Source organism: Eumetopias jubatus, unplaced genomic scaffold (assembly GCF_037043125.1).
Source record: "Eumetopias jubatus isolate StellerSeaLion01/CBP00866 unplaced genomic scaffold, mEumJub1_p1.0 scaffold_1, whole genome shotgun sequence".
Classification (NCBI taxonomy): Eukaryota; Metazoa; Chordata; class Mammalia; order Carnivora; family Otariidae; genus Eumetopias; species Eumetopias jubatus.
In genome coordinates this window covers 54,655,410-54,673,529 of record NW_028274807.1, presented here as the reverse complement: position 1 = coordinate 54,673,529, position 18,120 = coordinate 54,655,410, and the positions used below count along the sequence as shown (strand labels likewise).

The following is an 18,120-nucleotide window of genomic DNA, read 5'->3' as shown; positions in this document are numbered from 1 at the left end:
TTAAATTCATCAAAATATTTAAGATGTGATTTTCATAGGTATAACAAAACTTTTGCCAGATTTCTTTAAAGCTAGTGTTCATATTGACTTCATAGATAATTATAACAAAGTAAAGGCTAATAAATACATTCAAACATCAGGTAGAAACCTTTCAGAATTTGCTAGAATTATTTTATGATTTAGCTCTGTTTACTCACCTTGCTCTAAAAAGCCTGACATTATTTATTCTTTGTGCCTCTTGTTTTCTGCTTTCTGATTTGCTTAGGATCCACGCCTGATTACTCCCTTGGCTTTTGCTTTAACATCAGATAATAGAGAACAAGTACAGTCTGGACTGGGAATATTATTGGAAGCTGCTCCACTGCCAGATTTTCCTGCTTTAGTGTGAGTTGTAGTCATTTGCAGTGTATCTCTTGTGGTGCTGGAATATCCTGCTGTGTTTCTTTAGTAGTCCTCGATATAGATAGATTAGAAAATTTGTGAATCAAAGACTTCATTATAACAGTAATTTTTCAAGTGATTAAAAGAAAATTTGATTCCAGTAACTGAAAAGACTAGGTGTATACTCAGGGAAAAGCTAGCTTCAGGTGGGTTAAATATGTTTTCCAGGCACTATGCCTCTCTGTCTCTCACCTCCTCTATTTGACATAGTAGCTTCTGGACTATGCTTACATCTTACCAGTTTAGTTCTTACATAGAACGAGCTTTCCCTGTGTCAGCTATACGAAAAAAAAAAGACATTTAGATTAGATGTGAGGAAGAACTTCTTCAGCTTAAGGGTTTGCCAGAGGATAAAATGGGAATCAGCTTTAAAGGATTAAACACTTAATAAACAACATAGCTTTTAGAACTAAAAAACAACGAACAGAAACAAAACAGGAAAGGAAACAAAGAGCTTTCCCTTCCCAGTTGTTTAAATGATAAGTCTAAGCATCACTTTCATTGACCGAATCTGGGTCATTTGCCAATGAGGGACCTTGGCAGATACCAGGGGTTCATCTATGAGAACTACATGAACTGAAAATCAATTTGGGGGCAGTGGGAGGATTCTTAAAGAAAAATTTTGTGCTTTTATCAGAAAATGGAATAGATAATGGCCAGGCAGAATTGTCCACTATTCTCATTAATTTCAAACATTAAGAGAATATTTGCTATTTTTCTGTAATTTTTAAAGACTTTATTTATTTGAGAGAGCGAGAGAGAGCATGCACAAGTGGGGGGAGGGGTAGGGAGAAGCAGGCTCCCCGCTGAGCCATGAGCCCTGCTCCCCCCTGAGCCATGAGCCCGACATGGGGAGACATGGGGCTCGATCCCAGGACCCTGGGATCATGACCTGAGCCAAAGGCAGATGTTTAACCAACTGAGCCACCCAGATGCCCCTCTCCTATTTCTTTTAACTGACTTAGCAAACTCATTTTTCAGAATTAATAATTTAAGTAGTCATAAATTAAGAGATTAAGAACTGTGGAGAACAACACCTAGAGACCAAATAATCAAAATTCTCTTCATTTTATAATAATATTTTTAAACAAATGGATAAATAGGGAGCTTCTCAAGTTAAAACCTAGAAATGGTCTGTGAAGCTGCTTCATTTTGTGGTGGCTTGGTTGCTCCAACTGTGGTAATCTGACATAAAGGAAAGCCCCTGTGTTTCAGAACCGAAAGCTTCAGCTTCACTGAAAGTAGGAGTCTCATTCTCTCTCTCTGTATATGAAATCTTCCTACCATGTCTTTGTATCTGGGCTGCCCCTGTCTTACTGGTGTTATGTAATTTTCTCTTTAGACACTATCTCAGGTGTTCATTTATTTTATTTATGTCTGTTTATGCCTTTGTTTATATCATCTTGTTTAACAAGGTAAATTTATATGTTGGATAGATGGGTGGGTGGGTACATAAGTAGGTTTTTTGGTGTACGTTTCCATCTGGTGAGGTCCAGCTATGTGCCAGGCCCTCTTCTAGTCATTTTAGATACTGTGGCAAATTAGACTTGGGGCCTCTGTCATATGGTTTACATTCTAGTTGGGAGACAAGTTAAAAAAATTAAGTTTCATAATATGCATGTCAGTATGGGTGGAGGGGCCTCTCTGAGGAAGTGAATGTGAACAGACCTGATGATAAGAAGGAGCCAACTCTATGCAGATCTGGTGGGAAGAATGTTCTAGTAAAGGAACAACTCATTCAAAGACTGTGTGGCAGGAACAAGACATGATAAATGGAAGGGGCAGAATGGGAGTCAGGTTGGTGAGAAGATATTGAGTGAGAAAGGGCAAGGATAAAGGACATAGCTAAAGGACAGGTGATGTTGCCCATGGTAAGAAGGATGTTCTTACCAATAACAATAACGTTGTACTTAATTTTTACAAATAATCCGTACTCACAGACTAGTTCTAGTGCCTCCAGACCAGAGGTGGAATTGTCATTATAAAGGATTGTAAGTAGGAAAGCAGTTCCTTTGCAAATATTTAGGGTATTTTCCAAAATTTGGCTTCTTCATAGACTCCAAGATTACTTCAAAAATATTTGATGGCTTATATTCCCAAAGATCCATTCTAGAGATTCCCTAAGTCTATATGAACTGCCTTTTCCTCTATTTTTTTTTAAAGATTTTATTTATTGAGAGAGAGAGAGCGCACAAGCGGGGTGAGGGATGCAGACAGAGAGGCGGGGAGAGAATCTCAAGCTAGCATGGAGCCTGTGGTGGGGCTCTGTCTCACGATCCTGAGATCATGATCTAGGCCGAAATCAAGAGTTGGACACTCAACTGACTTGAGCCACTCAGGCTCCCCTTCATTTTTTTGTAATTCTTTTTCTTTTTTCTTTTCTTTTTTTTTACTTCTATTCAGACTTGGAGAAAGTATAGCAGCAAACAATGCCTATAGGCAACAGGAAACAGAACATATACCCAGGAGAATGCTTTTGCAATCACTAAATCACAGTCTTCCAACATCAGTAAAATGTTTAACTCCTCCACTTTTGAAAGCTAGAGTTTCTGGATTGAACATTGAGGAATTAATAGAGAAACTTCAGGCTGGAATGGTGGTGAGTGGTAAATAGCCATTATAAATGGGATTCTGCCTGGTACATACCAACTAAATGTTAGCCCTTATTATAACATTTATTTAAATAACTTTAGATGCAAATTTGATCAATGAAATATCTTTTAATATGAAAATAACAATATTCTAGAGAATTTGGAAAGAAAAAAATTAGCCATAAAATTTCCACATTTTAACACAGCAGTCATTTTTCCCCCAGTCTTACCCAGTTAGCCCACCCCCATCCTCTCTATCACCCTGTTTAAGAAATATAATACATAAGCATATCAAGTCCTACCCAGGTACTCTTCTGCAATAGCCAGGTTAGTGAAATGTTTGTGAACCGCCTAATACAGCATTCATTTTTGTACTTTGTTACTCATTATTAAGTTTTAATGATTTAGTTTCACACTAGGCATTTATTTTTTTATTGTGTTGAATGTTAAAATTTTCTGATTTTTGACTTGTATTAAAACTTAGGTAAAGGATCAGATTAATGATGTGAGAATATCTGACATAATGGATGTATATGAGATGAAACTGTCCACATTAGCCGTGAGTACAAACTTATTTTAACTATACGTAACAGTTAAGCTTTAATAGATGTTTTTCTGGTAAGTGATAAAGATTAATGGTATGTTTTCTCACAGTCCAAAGAAAGCAGGCTACAAGATCTTTTGGAAGCAAAAGCTCTGGCCCTTGCACAGGCTGATAGACTGATTGCTCAATATCGCTGTCAAAGAACTCAAGCTGAGACAGAGGTGTGTACAATATAAAGATTTATCTGATAAGTAGAAAAATAAATGAAGTAGAACATGTACAAAATTTTAGTGATATTTTTGTTACTCTTTGAAGTAAACTGTTCTCAGCATTTGACATGACTACTCTCTCCATCTTGAAACCCTTCCCCCTTTAATTTTGATCACCCCATTATCTTCTGATTTTCTTTCTACACTGATGGATATTCTTTTCCTATATCCTTTAGGGTCTTCTTTCTCCATTCAACCTTTAAATGTTGGGATTTCCCAGGATTATGTTCTAAGTCCTTTGCCCTTCTTTAGGTGGTCCAGGGTTTCAGTCCGTAATTACTAGAATGTTAATGCCACCAATTTTATGTGCTGAGCCCAGATCCTTTACCCTAAGCACTAATGCTTCCTATATAGCTCTGTTTAAATATATAGCAATACTTCCCATTCAGCATGACCAATCCTGAATTCATCACCCTTTTTAAAAATTTACTTTTTTGTATATTCTCTCTTGTTCTGAAGAGTTTTCCAGACAGGAAATCTGGAAGTCACACAGTTTACTTCCTACAATTAGTCATTCACCAAATCCAGTTGATTCTACCTTCTAAATACTACTTTTTTCTGCCTTGTCTCTTCTTGCCACTATTTGCTACAGGTCAAATCCTTTTCATTTTTTATATGAATCATAGCACAGCCTCTAGTTAGTCTTTTTACCTTCAGTCTGGAGCCCTCTTCTCAACCACCCTCTATGTGCATCCCAAGTCATCTGTCTTTTTGTATTTGGTTCCACCCTCCCTTGTTCCCCCACAGTGATTCCTGAGGCTGTAATCTGATTTTATTGCTTCTGTGCTAAATACCCTGCAGTGGCTTACCATTTTACTCAGCAGATGATTTTATTTATTTATTTATTTATTTATTTATTTATTTATTTATTTTAAAGATTTTATCTATTTATTTGACAGAGAGAGACACAGTAAGAGAGGGAACACAAGCAGGGGGAGCTGGAGAGGGAGAAGCAGGCTTCACACCAAGCAGGGAGCCCGATGCAGGGCTCGATCCCAGGACCCTGAGATCATGACCTGAGCCGAAGGCAGACGCTTAATGACTGAGTCACCTAGGTGCCCCAGCAGATGATTTTAAATTCCTTAGTTTGGCACACAGAATTTTGAAACTACTTTCATTCCGCATCTCCTTGCATTTCTGTGCATTCTCTGCAATCAACTATATCAGATTACTTTGTAGTTTCTTATGCAGTTCTATTGCTTTGCAGTTACTTGACATACTCTTAGGTTTCCCTGTCCTTGTACTTGCTGTTCCTTGTCTGGAACACCTTTTCCTCTTCCACTGCCTAGCTCCTAATAATCCTTCCAATTTTAGTTTAAATAGCCTCATTTTTTAGGAAGCTGTCTCTGGTCCTCTCCTTCCCGCACATGTGAAAATTGTATAACCCTGCCCCCTACCCTTGATGTCAGAGATGGTCTCGGTATCTCCAGGGCCTCAGCAAGCATAGTACTTGGCACATGGTAGGTGCTCAGAAAGGTTGACATCGTGCTGTGTGCATATATGCACACAATGTGTACATTAGGAGTGAGAGCTTACTGCAGTAATATGAAATTCCTAGCAAATACAAACGGAATCTCAACAGTTTGATATCATTTATAATGAATTGTAATAAAGTCATTTCACTTTTGAGAGAGGCATTAAAATCAGTGACACATAAAATAACTTTAGAGTCTTCTCAGAGTACATGTATTTGAAAAAATACGAATAAATATAACCGTATGTTGTCCTTTTCTTCTTTTGACACGGATTCATTTGTCTTGACTGATGGCGTGTTGAATTTATCATAAATTCCAACAAAGAAAACTAGTGATACTAGAATCATTTTGTCTTCTCCCTTCCCATAGCACATTCTTATATTCTATATCTGTTGAATATGTCTTTCATTTTATTGGAGAATTTAATGTTTTATCCATTTTACTGGAAAGGTTTCTTATAAAAATAAGATCATATGATACTTGTCTTTCTCAGATTGACTTATTTCACTTAGCATAGTATGCTCTAGTTCCATCCACATCGTTGCAAATGGCAAGATTTCGGGTTTTTTGATGGCTGCATAATAGTCCATTGTGTGTGTGTGTGTGTGTGTGTACCACATCTTCTTTATCCATCTCTTGATGGACATCTTGGCTTTTTCCATAGTTTGGACATTGTGGACATTGCTGCTATAAACATTGGGATGCACGTACCCCTTCGGATCACTACATTTGTACCTTTGGGGTAAATTCCCAGTAGTGCAATTGCTGGATCATATGGTAGCTCTATTTTCAACTTTTTGAGGAACCTCCATACTGTTTTCCAGAGTGGCTGCACCAGCTTGCATTCCCACCAACAGTGTAGGAGGGTTCCCCTTTCTCCGCAACCCTGCCAACATCTGTCATTTCCTGATGTTAATTTTAGCTATTCTGACTGGTGTGAGGTGGTATCTCATTGAGGTTTTAATTTGTATTTCCCTGATGCTGAGTGATGTTGAGCACTTTTTCATGTGTCTGTTGGCCATTTGGATGTCTTCTTTGCAGAAATATCCATTCATGTCTTTTGCCCATTTCTTGATTGGATTATTTGTTCTTTGGGTGTTGAGTTTGTTAAGTTCTTTATAGATTTGGGTTACCAGCCCTTTATCTGATGTGTCATTTGCAAATATCTTCTCCCATTCTGTCAGTTGTCTTTTGGTTTTGTTGACTGTTTCATTTGCTGTGCAAAAGATTTTTATTTTGATGAGGTCCCAATAGTTCATTTTTGCCCTTGCTTCCCTTGCCTTTGGCAATGTTTCTAGGAAGAAGTTGCTGCGGCTGAGGTCGAAGAAGTTGCTGCCTGTGTTCTCCTTTAGGATTTTGATGGACTCCTGTCTCACATTTAGGTCTTTCAACCATTTGGAGTCTCTTTTTGTGTGTGGTGTAAGGAAATGGTCCAGTTTCATTCTTCTGCATGTGGCTGTCCAATTTTCCCAACACCATTTGTTGAAGAGACTGTCTTTTTTCCATTGGACATTCTTTCCTGCTTTGTCGAAGATTCGTTGACCATAGAGTTGAGGGTCCATTTCTGGGCTCTGTATTCTGTTGCACTGATCTATGTGTCTGTTTTTGTGCCAGTACCATACTGTCTTGATGATGACAGCTTTGTAATAGAGCTTGAATGCTGGAATTGTGATGCCACCAGCTTTGTTTTTCTTTTTCAACATTCCTCTGGCTATTTGGGGTCTTTTCTGGTTCCATACAAATTTTAGGATTATTTGTTCCATTTCTTTGAAAAAAGTTGATGGTTATTTTGATAGGGATTGCATAAAATGTGTAGATTGCTCTGGATAACATAGACATTTTCACAATATTTGTTCTTCCAATCCATGAGCATGGAACGTTTTTCCATTTCTTTGTGTCTTCCTCAATTTCTTCCATAAGTATTCTATAGTTTTCTGAGTACAGATTCTTTGCCTCTTTGGTTAGATTTATTCCTAGGTATCTTATGGTTTTGGGTGCAGTTGTAATTGGGATCGACTCCTCAATTTCTCTTTCTTCTGTCTTGTTGTTGGTGTATAGAAATGCCACTGATTTCTGTGGATGCCACTTTACTGAATTCCTGTATGAGTTCTAGCAATTTTGGAGTGGAGTCTTTTGGGTTTTTCACATAAAGTATCATATCATCTGCAAAGAGTGAGAGTTTGACTTTTTCTTTGCTGATTCGGATGCCTTTTATTTCTTTTTGTTGTCTGATTGCTGTGGCTAGGACTTCTAGTACTATGTTGAATAGCAGCGGTGATAGTCGACATCCCCGCTGTGTTCCTGACCTTAGGGGGAAAGCTCTCAGTTTTTCCCCATTGAGAATGATATTTGCTGTGGGTTTTTCATAGATGGCTCTTATGATATTGAGGTATGTACCCTCTGTCCCTACACTCTGAAGAGTTTTAATCAAGAACGGATTCTATACTTTGTCAAATGCTTTTTCTGCATCTATTGAGAGGATCATATGGTTCATGTTCTCTTTTATTAATGTATTGTATCACATTGATTATTTGCAGATGTTGAACGAACCTTGCAGCCCAGGGATAAATCCCACTTGGTCATGGTGAATAATCCTCTTAATGTACTTTTGGATCCTATTGGCTAGTATTTTGGTGAGAATTTTTGTATCCATGTTCAGCAGGGTTATTGGTCTGTAATTCTGTTTGATGGGGTCTTTGGTTTAGGGATCAAGGTAATGGTGGCCTCATAAAACGAGTTTGGAAGTTTTTCTTCCATTTCTGTTTTTTGGAACAGTTTCAGAAGAATAGGTATTAATTCTTCTTGAAATGTTTGGTAGAATTCCCCTGGGAAGCCATCTGGCCCTGCGCTCTTGTTTTTTGGGAGATTTTTGATTATTGCTTCAATTTCCTTACTGGTTATGGGCCTGTTCAGGTTTTCTATTTGTTCCTGGTTCAGTTTTAGTAGATTATAGGTCTCTAGGAATGCATCCATATCTTCCAGATTATCGAATTTGCTGGCATATAGTTGCTCATAATGTGTTCTTATAATTGGCACAAACACTTTCATATTGATTTAGGTTGTATTCCTGATTGGCTAGCTTAATTTTAGGTGTTTGCTTAAACATCTGTGATATAGTTAGAATCCTATTTTTAATTTCTACCTGAAATGGGAAAACTGATTTGTGTAAACTTTATGGTTTAGTGTTGATGGCTAGTCCCAAGGACCACACATACCCTTTTAATTAAGTACTGAATGTAGAGCTACCTTCTTTTTGTTATAATTGTGTTCATTTCCATGAGTCTGGTCATACCGAGAATATTCTAGTCAGGACAGTCTCTTAAGTAAAATAACTATAACAGTGTTAGATTTATTAGAAGTAGTTAAGTAATAATATATGTAACTAATAAAACTTTATATAACCCAATAGATGCTAGCCTATTAGATAATAGGCAAACCTTTTAAATTGTAGAAGATGAGCATATTATATACATGGTAGTAGAAAAGCCTCTGTTCTGTTGGTTTTGTTTTAGGCACGGACACTTGCTGGTATGTTGAGAGAAGTTGAGAGAAAAAATGAAGAGCTTGGTGTGTTGCTGAAGGCACAACAGGTTGAATCAGAAAGAGCCCAGAGTGATATCGAGCATCTCTTCCAACATAATAGGAAATTAGAGTCTGTGGCTGAAGAACATGAAATCCTGACAAAATCCTACATGGAACTTGTTCAGAGGTAAATTAATAAAGTAAAAGTTTCTGTGTAAAGTTGGAATCTAGAATGAACACACAGCATGTCTTTTCTGTAGCTCTAAAATCCTTTTGTAAACATTCACATATTCTGGTAATTCCATAAGTTAAGTAGTTGACAAGAAACTTACATCACAGATAAATGAAGTACTGCTTACTCAAACTCAAGATCAAAGTCGGAAACAGAATACAGGTCTCTTTGTTTCTTTCCAGTTGACTCTGCTTCTTGCCTATATTCATGCAGTCCTCAGTCACCTGGGGTGTTAGCACCACAAGAACAAGTTGAGTCTGCTTTGTTCATTGACAAACCCCTAGGACCTGCAACAGTACTCAGTACACAGTTATGCATTCCGTAAATGTTGAATGACCTTAGTTGTCATAAATCGTGTTAAGTTGAGCTGTATGAATTGGCCATTTCTGTACATCAAATGCGTTGAATATGAACAATTTCATAGTATTCAGTCTACTAGCATGGAAATTCAGGTGTTAGTGTTTAAAACATCTCTTAAGTTTGTAGTCAGTACTTCTTAATGTCATTGAATATAGTTTATTTATATGTGTGAATGTAATTGTGGAATAAATTCTTATAGATGAATTGTTGGATTAAAGGGTATGTGCTTTCAAATTTTTGATGGATTGGCACGTTTTCTTCCAAAAAGGCTACACTAATTTACATGCCTACTAACAAAATAGGAGATTAATCATGTTTTCCTCCTTTGTCAAATTTATCTTTTAGGTCAACTTTAAAACTTCTGAGCTATAAAGAAGACCCGGAACAATTATGTATTTTCTACCAAACAATAAAAATAAAACATTCTGGTTAACTTGTTCTTTGTTTCAATCTCTAATTTAAGATTGGTTCAGATTTGAAAAACTATTCTATCTGTGCTATTAATATAGAGATCTAGAAAATTTTAATTCTGCAAGGTCCATGTGCTTATTTTCCCATCAATAAAAATGAAGGGTGGAAAATGTATAGCATCTAGAAAATTTGTGACGTTACAGTTTCCTAAACAGGATACTTTCTCCTAACAACAACTTTCTTCAAAGTCTGTTTGAGGCAACCCTGATAGAGTGGACTATGGGTGTTAAGTCAGGATGCGAGAAAAAGTAAGCATTGGTCCCATGGAAATACGTCGTTTCCAGGAACCACGAGAACATCCCGCTGATGTTCCAGATAGTGAGTGAGGGGCCAAGACATAAAACTCCTGCCTGCCAGGGCCAAAAATAACAAATAATGAAGTTGGCTGGGGAAAGAAGGGTCATCTGTAAAGGTAGGGACTATCTAAAGGCATTCAAATTCAGAATTTTAAAAATCGTGTGTGACAGATAAAACACTTCTAGGCAAATTTGGACAGTACTACCAGTTTGTACTTAGTGAAGTAAAAAGGACATTTTATGCTTAAGATACTTGGGTGTCAAAGTATCACTTTAGAAAGTATTTCTGGGACGCCTGGGTGGCTCAGTTGGTTAAGCAGCTGCCTTCAGCCCGGGTCATGATCCCAGGGTCCTGGGATCGAGTCCCACATCAGGCTCCTTGCTTAGCAGGGAGCCTGCTTCTCCCTCTCTCTCCTTCTGCTTGTGCTCTCTCTGTCAAATAAATAAAATCTTTAAAAAAAAAAAAAAGTATTTCTGTGTTTACTTTGCCAGTAAACTAAGCAGGCCTGTTAGGTGCAGAGCTCTAAAGAGGCAAGAGAAGTTTAGTATCCTCAACTACTTCATTAATTTGACATTTTTAATTAAACATACATTATGCCCAAGAGGCTAATGATGGCAGATGTTTTATTTTTTAATAAACTTCATCCTTTTACAGAAGTTTTTTAAAATTTTCTAGATCTAACTATGAAAATAACTAATATATATAGCAAATTATGTAGAGCAATGTTATCTGTAAAGCTCTATATCCATAAATATGAGTTAAATGCCCTGCACTTTTCCTTTTTATAGTAAATATTACCTTCTAAGTCAGCCAAAATACATCTTTAATGTCTTTTAGAGTTAGTCTAATTTTCTTTATGTCCTGATTGTTCATGACATTCCTCTTCCGTTTCTTTTCTCCATCTCCATCATATGTTTGCCTTGATAAAAATATCAACTCATCTTGTCTTTTCAGGAATGAAACCACTGAACAGAAGAATAAAGATTTGCAGATGACATGTGATTCTCTGAATAAACAAATTGAGACAGTGAAAAAGTTGAATGAGTCATTCAAGCAACAAAATGAAAAGTAAAATACCTAGTTCTTAATTCTAATTATTTTGGATTTTTCAAAAACAGTGATTCTCTTTATACAGAGCGTTGTTTTTTACAGATAAAATTAATAGAATTGCCACTTATTTTAGTTATAAAATACATATTTGGCAAAATGTAAAGGTAATTCTGTTCTTATTAATTTTCTCTTAAAATACTTGGGGAGAAAAAGAAATATTTCCTTGATGTTTTCGTCTATATTTTTTTATAACTTCAGAACTATAGCCCAATTAATAGAGAAAGAAGAACAGAGAAAAGAAGTACAGAACCAACTAGTAGATAGAGAATGTAAGCTAGCAAGTAAGTAGCTTCTTATTTAATATATTGTCTATATTTTAACATATGTTGGTAGAAAAATCAAAGCATGATTTTATTTTCTACTTCTCTCATTTTTTTGAACCTTAAATCACATTTTAAACAGCTTCCCTTTTCTTGCCATTTTACGGAGCAGTTTAGTTAGATTAAATTGAAAAAGCAATATATTTTTTTTGAAATCTGGGAATTAGAGAAAATGTCTTTTCAAAAGAAAGAGTTTTAAAAGAACTTTAACAGCAGGTGGCAGTGCTAGGTAACTTTTAGTTACCAGCTTCTTAATGGCAGTAGCTCTGAAATGACCCACAAAAACATTTTTGTTCTAACTCACTTGCCTTAGAACACAGACATCTGCCTATATAATTTTTCATACTTTTCTATATCTTTCTAACCCTTAAGCCCTGAGGATTGTCCTTCCCCTCATAACTATACATATAATATCAGGAACAGAGGAAGAGGGAAGGGCCATGGAGATTTGGCATTTTCTATGGAACTCTTCCTAGGGGAAGAGTTTCATGGTGTTTTTTTACTCATCAAATACTGTAGAACTTTTACAGTTGTTCTTTTGCTCTAATTACATAGTGGCTAATAAACCTTTTCAGGGTAACATCAGTATCCAACCTCTGAGCATATAGCTGACTGTTTGTTTGTTTTAAGATTTGCAACAAAAAACAAAAGTACAAGAAGAAAAGATTAAAATCTTGCAAAAAGAAAGGGAAGATAAGGAAGAAACCATTGATATCCTTAGGAAGGAATTAAACAGAACAGAACAGATAAGAAAAGAATTGAGCATTAAGGTAAGAATCTGTTGAGTTCTCACTGGTAGTAGATGAGTAAGTCTGATTTTGTGGAAAAGGTGAATTTGGGTAAATTAAAGTTTTGGTTCTTTGTAATATCTTCTAAATAAAATTACTAATTTGAAAATTGACAGTTGTTTTTTTTAATAAGGTTCTCTCACAATGTGAAAACCTGTATTCCTAAAGTCATGAAAAACTTATTAAATATATATTGTGTACCAGCACTTACTGCTTTTAAGTGGGCCAAGAATATAGAAAAGGATTCCCAGTTCAGAATGTCACATACAGGTGGCTGTATTTGGCTGCCTCTCCCAGCTTTTAGGGATGGGAATAATAATAGTAGTTCATATTTGTTTAGAACTTTATAATTTGCAAAGGACTCTGAAACATTTTTCTCAATCCTCTTCTCTTTAACAAATATATTAATATATAAGTATCAAATATTTTCAACCTGCAAATGAAACTGAGTCTTGAGTTACTTACTGAGGATCTGTCACAAAGCTAAGTATTCAGTATTCTGAATCGAAGTCCACTGCTCATTCCACATTATGATGGTTGTGTGTGTGTGGTAGCTATGAATTTCTGGCCCATCTGCTACCAGGAAGATGGGGACACACCAGGATTAAATGACCGTTTGAACAACTACAGAGCACAAGTGACAGAGGAGGCATAAAATTTAATGCCACATTTACCAATTTCCTGGTTCTGCTTTAATGTGGTCATCTTAATAGTGATTCTGAATTGTGATGTGTAGTATTTTCTGCAAATTTCCAGCTGCTAATATTGACTTAAAAAGACAAATTGAATGTGTCTTTCCAATTTGTATTATGTTGTTTAATAATTACTTATTTTAAGCTTACCATAAAACTTAATTAACTAAGATATAATACATATTTGTAATGTGTCTTTTGACATGGTTGTTTTACAAATGAAAAATAAGACATTTTAAAATATCTGTGAAGGGAAGACGTGCTAAATTTGTTTTCCTCAATTCCTCCCCCAACCCCCATTCCTAGGCTTCCTCCCTAGAGGTTCAAAAGGCCCAATTAGAAGGTCGTTTGGAAGAGAAAGAGTCGCTGGTGAAACTTCAGCAAGAGGAGTTGAACAAAAACTCTCATATGATAGCAATGATCCACAGTTTAAGTGGTGGAAAAATAAGTCCAGAAACTGTGAACCTCAGTATATAGATGTTATGTATTTATGTTCTGGGGGAGGTGTGGTAGGGAAGGTAATTTGTGACTCCGGAACAATAGCAAATTATTATCTAATTATTAATTTAGTAAAGAACCTGATCTGATAAATATTTTTATTTGGTCTTAAAAGTTTTACTTCCTGTTTCTGGCTTTTATTGCTTAAAGCTTTCTTTGGTTCTTAATTAGAATGTTCTTCTTGACCTCTATTATTGTTTTTCTAAGGTTTTTCCCTTTTCCTTAGTTGCTTTCCACTCTTCTGCTTTTTTTATTCTCATTTGTGATTAGATTTTAAAATCAAACTTTCCTGATATAACAATCCTAAAGATTAAGAAATTGAAAATACAGTTATTTAGTATAAAAAGAGAAGGCGTAGCATTGCACAAGAAGTTTTTCTCTAAATAGCACAAAAGAAAATTCAGTGAATTTAAAATAATTTTATTCCTGCATTTAAAATGCAGTAAGATATATGGTATAAGTTCTAAATTTGAAAAAAATGCAATGAATAGTTACAGAAATAATGTGAAAAAATTAGAAAATATCAGATGTGTTAAACGAATACATTGTCACATTTAAAAAAATGATAATTTGTAGACTTGTTTGAGATAGCCTTAGTTTTTGACTCTTTTTTTAAATGTACCATGTTGGTCTGCCCATATCATTTCCAATCAATTATGAATTTCTTTTGATTTGCACAAGGACAGCTTGGATTCCAGCCTTGCTACATATTCAGACATTTATTATTTATTAATTCAAATGTGAATTGCATTTAATATATTGCCTTTTGTTTAAATAGTTTTTGATTTGGCCGTTTAATTTTAAGGCATAGGTTAAATATCCTTATGTATTTTTTTAATACAAAGGAATTTTTCAGTACTCTTCATTTGAATCACATGTTGTAAGTAGTGTTTAAGAAGAATTTTTGTATCAATATTTAGTTGGTTTTATTGCTACAGTTTCCAACCATTAATTTTGCTTGGTGTTTTCTTCCCTACTTATATTTTCGTGTGACTTAAGTGAACTTAGATTTACTTCTGTTTTTCAACTATAGTATATCTGAATTTATGTTTAGAAACTAGACATATTTTCATAATTTGCTAATTATGTTAAATATCAAACTCATGGTTTTACATACTTGAATACATTTTGCATAGTTCTGCAAATTTTTTTAAAAAGCATTGTACAGAGTAACACATTTTAGACTGCTACTTGTTCTATAAGGGGTACATTCTGTTTCTTTTTTGAAATTGCAATCATTTTCAATTTTATATGAAAAAATGTTTAAATGGATAGATATGACTGAAGAACAAAAGGCTCTGTAAAATGAAACAAAAAGTTCTGTAGAATAAATAAAGGAACCAAAACCTCTAGGGCAGATCAAACTATCTTTACAATGTAGACACTTTCAAGAAGATACGAGCCTAGCCCACTGCTGCCCAATAGAAGTTTTTGTAATGTTGGAAATGTTCTCTACACTGTTCAGTATTACAGCCTTTAGCCACATGTGATTTTTGAGCACTTAAAATATGGTTAGTGCAACTGAAGAATTTAGATTTTAACTGCCATCCTGCTGGACAGCGCAGATCTAGTCCATTCTTGGAAGTATGCATTTATTTTAAGACACTCAATTTGCCTATTCTTAAAGATCTATATAGGCAAAGACTCCATATATTTTTTAGCAACCTTTTTTTAATAGAATTTTAATGTCATTCCTGATCTCTCTAAAGAGAAAAAAGTTACTTTAGCTTTAGAGGTGAATACGAATCATCATCCTCTTCATTTTTTGTTTATCCTAGTCTTTCTCTTACAGCATCTTTCATATTGTCCCTATTATTTTTCTTAATCTTAGTATGTTGAGTCCTCTTTTTTTTTTTTTTTTTTGCGTTTTAGGTTTGTGTACCTCAGATTAATATAACAGAGTGTGTGTGTGTGTGTGTATTTTCTTTTTAAAAAATCTTTTAGGCACCACTACAGAGTTTTACATGATTTTTATGTGTGTATGACCATTTCCTTTTGGAGAAAGTAGAACTAAGTAAATGTATCATTATATTAGAATTGTTCAAGTTCTCTAAAAATCTTGCTATGAAGAGTTTGTCCAAGTGTACATTAGCACAGTTCCTTTTGCCATTTACATTTGCCCCTTAACTAGATACGGACTTCTCTTAAAATTGGGCTGATTGAAGTTTATACTAAACTGTCTAATGTCAGGGCAAAAACAAATACTCATTAAAACTTCATGCTGTGTTTTGGGAAATTGTCAGATTAGTATACTTTTAGTTTTATTTATTTGTTATAAAGTCTAGTTATTTATGTTAAGGATATAATGAGACTCTGTCTTGAGTTAGGACTCTTAGTTAAATGAGAATGTTGACTTTCAACTTCTACCTGAGAGTCATTCACATATGTTAAAGTACTTCTAATCAAGTTACATTCCCTAAACTCATAACCTTTAATCTGATTCTTTTCCTCTTTTCAAATAGTTACGAATTGTGTTTACAGCCTGCTTCTGATATACCTACTGATGAACCAAACACATGCCCTGTTTGTGACTCACTCACTTTATAGGAATCAGCAAACATTTTCTGTAAAGGGCCAGATAGTAAATATTTCAGGCTTTGTGAGTCATACTGTCTCTTACAACTACTTAGTTCTGCAACAGTAGCAAGAAAACAGCTATAGACAGCACATAAATAGGCATGGCTGTATTCTAGTAAAACTTTATTTACAAAAACAGTCAAGGCTTTGCTATTGGGTGTTACATCTTACTGACTAATTGGCCCTTATATCATTAAGAAATGTGTCTCTTTATCTCTGGTAAACTCTGTCTTGGGGTCCGAGGTCTATTTTATTTGATACGAATATAACCACTCCAGCCTTGTTATGTTTTCTGTTGGCCTAGTATATATTTTTCTATCCATTTACTTTTAACCTGTGTTGTTATATATAAAACTTAAGATTGTAGACAACATATAGTTCGGTCTTGCTTTCATTTTAATCTATCTTGGCAATCAAGTCCTTAACTTTCACAGTCCACTTGAAGTTAATATTGTACTACTTAGTATAAAATGTAGAAACCCTGTAACTGTGTTGGTCCTTTTATGTTCTCCTCATCCTTTATGCTATACCTGACACATAAATATCTGTATATATTATTAAACCCCAAAACAATGTTATAATTTTTACTCTAAGTGATTATATGGAAATACCCTGGCTCTCAACATCTTAATATATTTACCTATTTACACACAACAATACACACAAGTAGTATCTTCATTATAACACTATTTTTCTCTTTTGATATAATAAGTAATTTGTAGGGAGATACTGCTAATACCCTGTTTCTTCCACCTTTCACCCACTAGTTTCAGCATCCATTGATAATTCTTGCTTGAATCAGTTATTACTCTGATGGTTGCCACTTTTTTTTAACTTTTAATGGAAGAAAATGGAACATTTTGCTAATACCTTGATATGCTGAGAATAGTGATCAAAATTACATCATGTATTACATCATTGACAAAACTAAATGTAGTATTTATAGTTTTACAGCTAATAGAGTATGTACTTTTTTGTGTGCATATTCTCACAAGCCAAGAATTTGAGATTTGCTTTCTATAGTTTAAGAAAATAAATAATAGGTATGTTAAGCATATGGAATATTTTTTCAACCACAGGGTACTTTGGATCTTATTTTCCTTCCAAAATCCCCAATCTGAGAGTTGCTCACTTGCCTTGGCTCTCTCAATGATCACCAGTAAATATTAAACACATATTACTCATAATGATAAATAAGTCTTTTGGATTAAGAAACAAATTGTATATTTTCTGCATTCACTGAGTTTACAGTCAAGATAATTTTTAAAAAATGAACAAATAAAAATATAACCTATGCCTTTAAAAGGTAGATGGTTTATTTTTATAATATGGATAATGAACGTGATAAGTACTTGAAATTGTATGCTTCTGTAATCCATACACTGAGATGAAACAAAAATTTAAAATATCATGGATTTCTTTGAATCTGCAAATTACTTTGAAATCTTAGTCTTACTCTGTGCAGCATTTTGTAGCTAACTGACTTTCTTCCTTTCATGCAAAGACTGAGGCTTGTTTTGTTTATGCTTGTGTTCATCTAAACACTTCAAAAATACCCTAAGAAAACTTACCACCATGAATGAGAGGTACATAATTATCGGAAACCAGCTTTTCTTCACATTGAACTAAGTAGTCCATCATAAACATCATTAGATGTGAGAAGTAACTTTCCTCCCAATTAAATGCATATTTTTAGTTATCTTAATTCCCCAAGGACCTAGTGTTTATATGCTCTTGGTATCTTAAAAAAAAAAAAAAAAAAAGGATAATCCTAGGATATACAGCAAAGGGCTTTTTATGTAAGGTCTAGCCAGTGCTGCATAAGAAAGTGACATTTTCGAAGTCAATAGAGTAGGTTGGGTTACAGTTTCATTATGTTATTAAAAACTAATTTTCCACTAAGTAGTTGGGCATTTGGCAGGGATTTAGTAGT

General features: G+C 34.8%; 1 protein-coding gene across 1 annotated transcript in view; it reads left to right on the top strand.

Annotated features, from left to right (window-relative positions):
- Nucleotides 1-13,724, top strand: part of CIP2A (cellular inhibitor of PP2A) — a 35,255-nt gene extending 21,531 nt beyond the window's left edge. Inside the window, exons 13-21 of the mRNA XM_028110609.2 lie at nucleotides 266-384; nucleotides 2,845-3,040; nucleotides 3,517-3,591; nucleotides 3,687-3,797; nucleotides 8,833-9,029; nucleotides 11,157-11,270; nucleotides 11,511-11,593; nucleotides 12,263-12,402; nucleotides 13,419-13,724. Of these exons, the coding sequence (XP_027966410.1) occupies nucleotides 266-384; nucleotides 2,845-3,040; nucleotides 3,517-3,591; nucleotides 3,687-3,797; nucleotides 8,833-9,029; nucleotides 11,157-11,270; nucleotides 11,511-11,593; nucleotides 12,263-12,402; nucleotides 13,419-13,589 (1,206 nt within the window). The 3' untranslated portion in view covers nucleotides 13,590-13,724. The remainder of the gene's footprint in view (nucleotides 1-265; nucleotides 385-2,844; nucleotides 3,041-3,516; nucleotides 3,592-3,686; nucleotides 3,798-8,832; nucleotides 9,030-11,156; nucleotides 11,271-11,510; nucleotides 11,594-12,262; nucleotides 12,403-13,418) is intronic.
- Nucleotides 13,725-18,120: the final 4,396 nt, after the last annotated feature.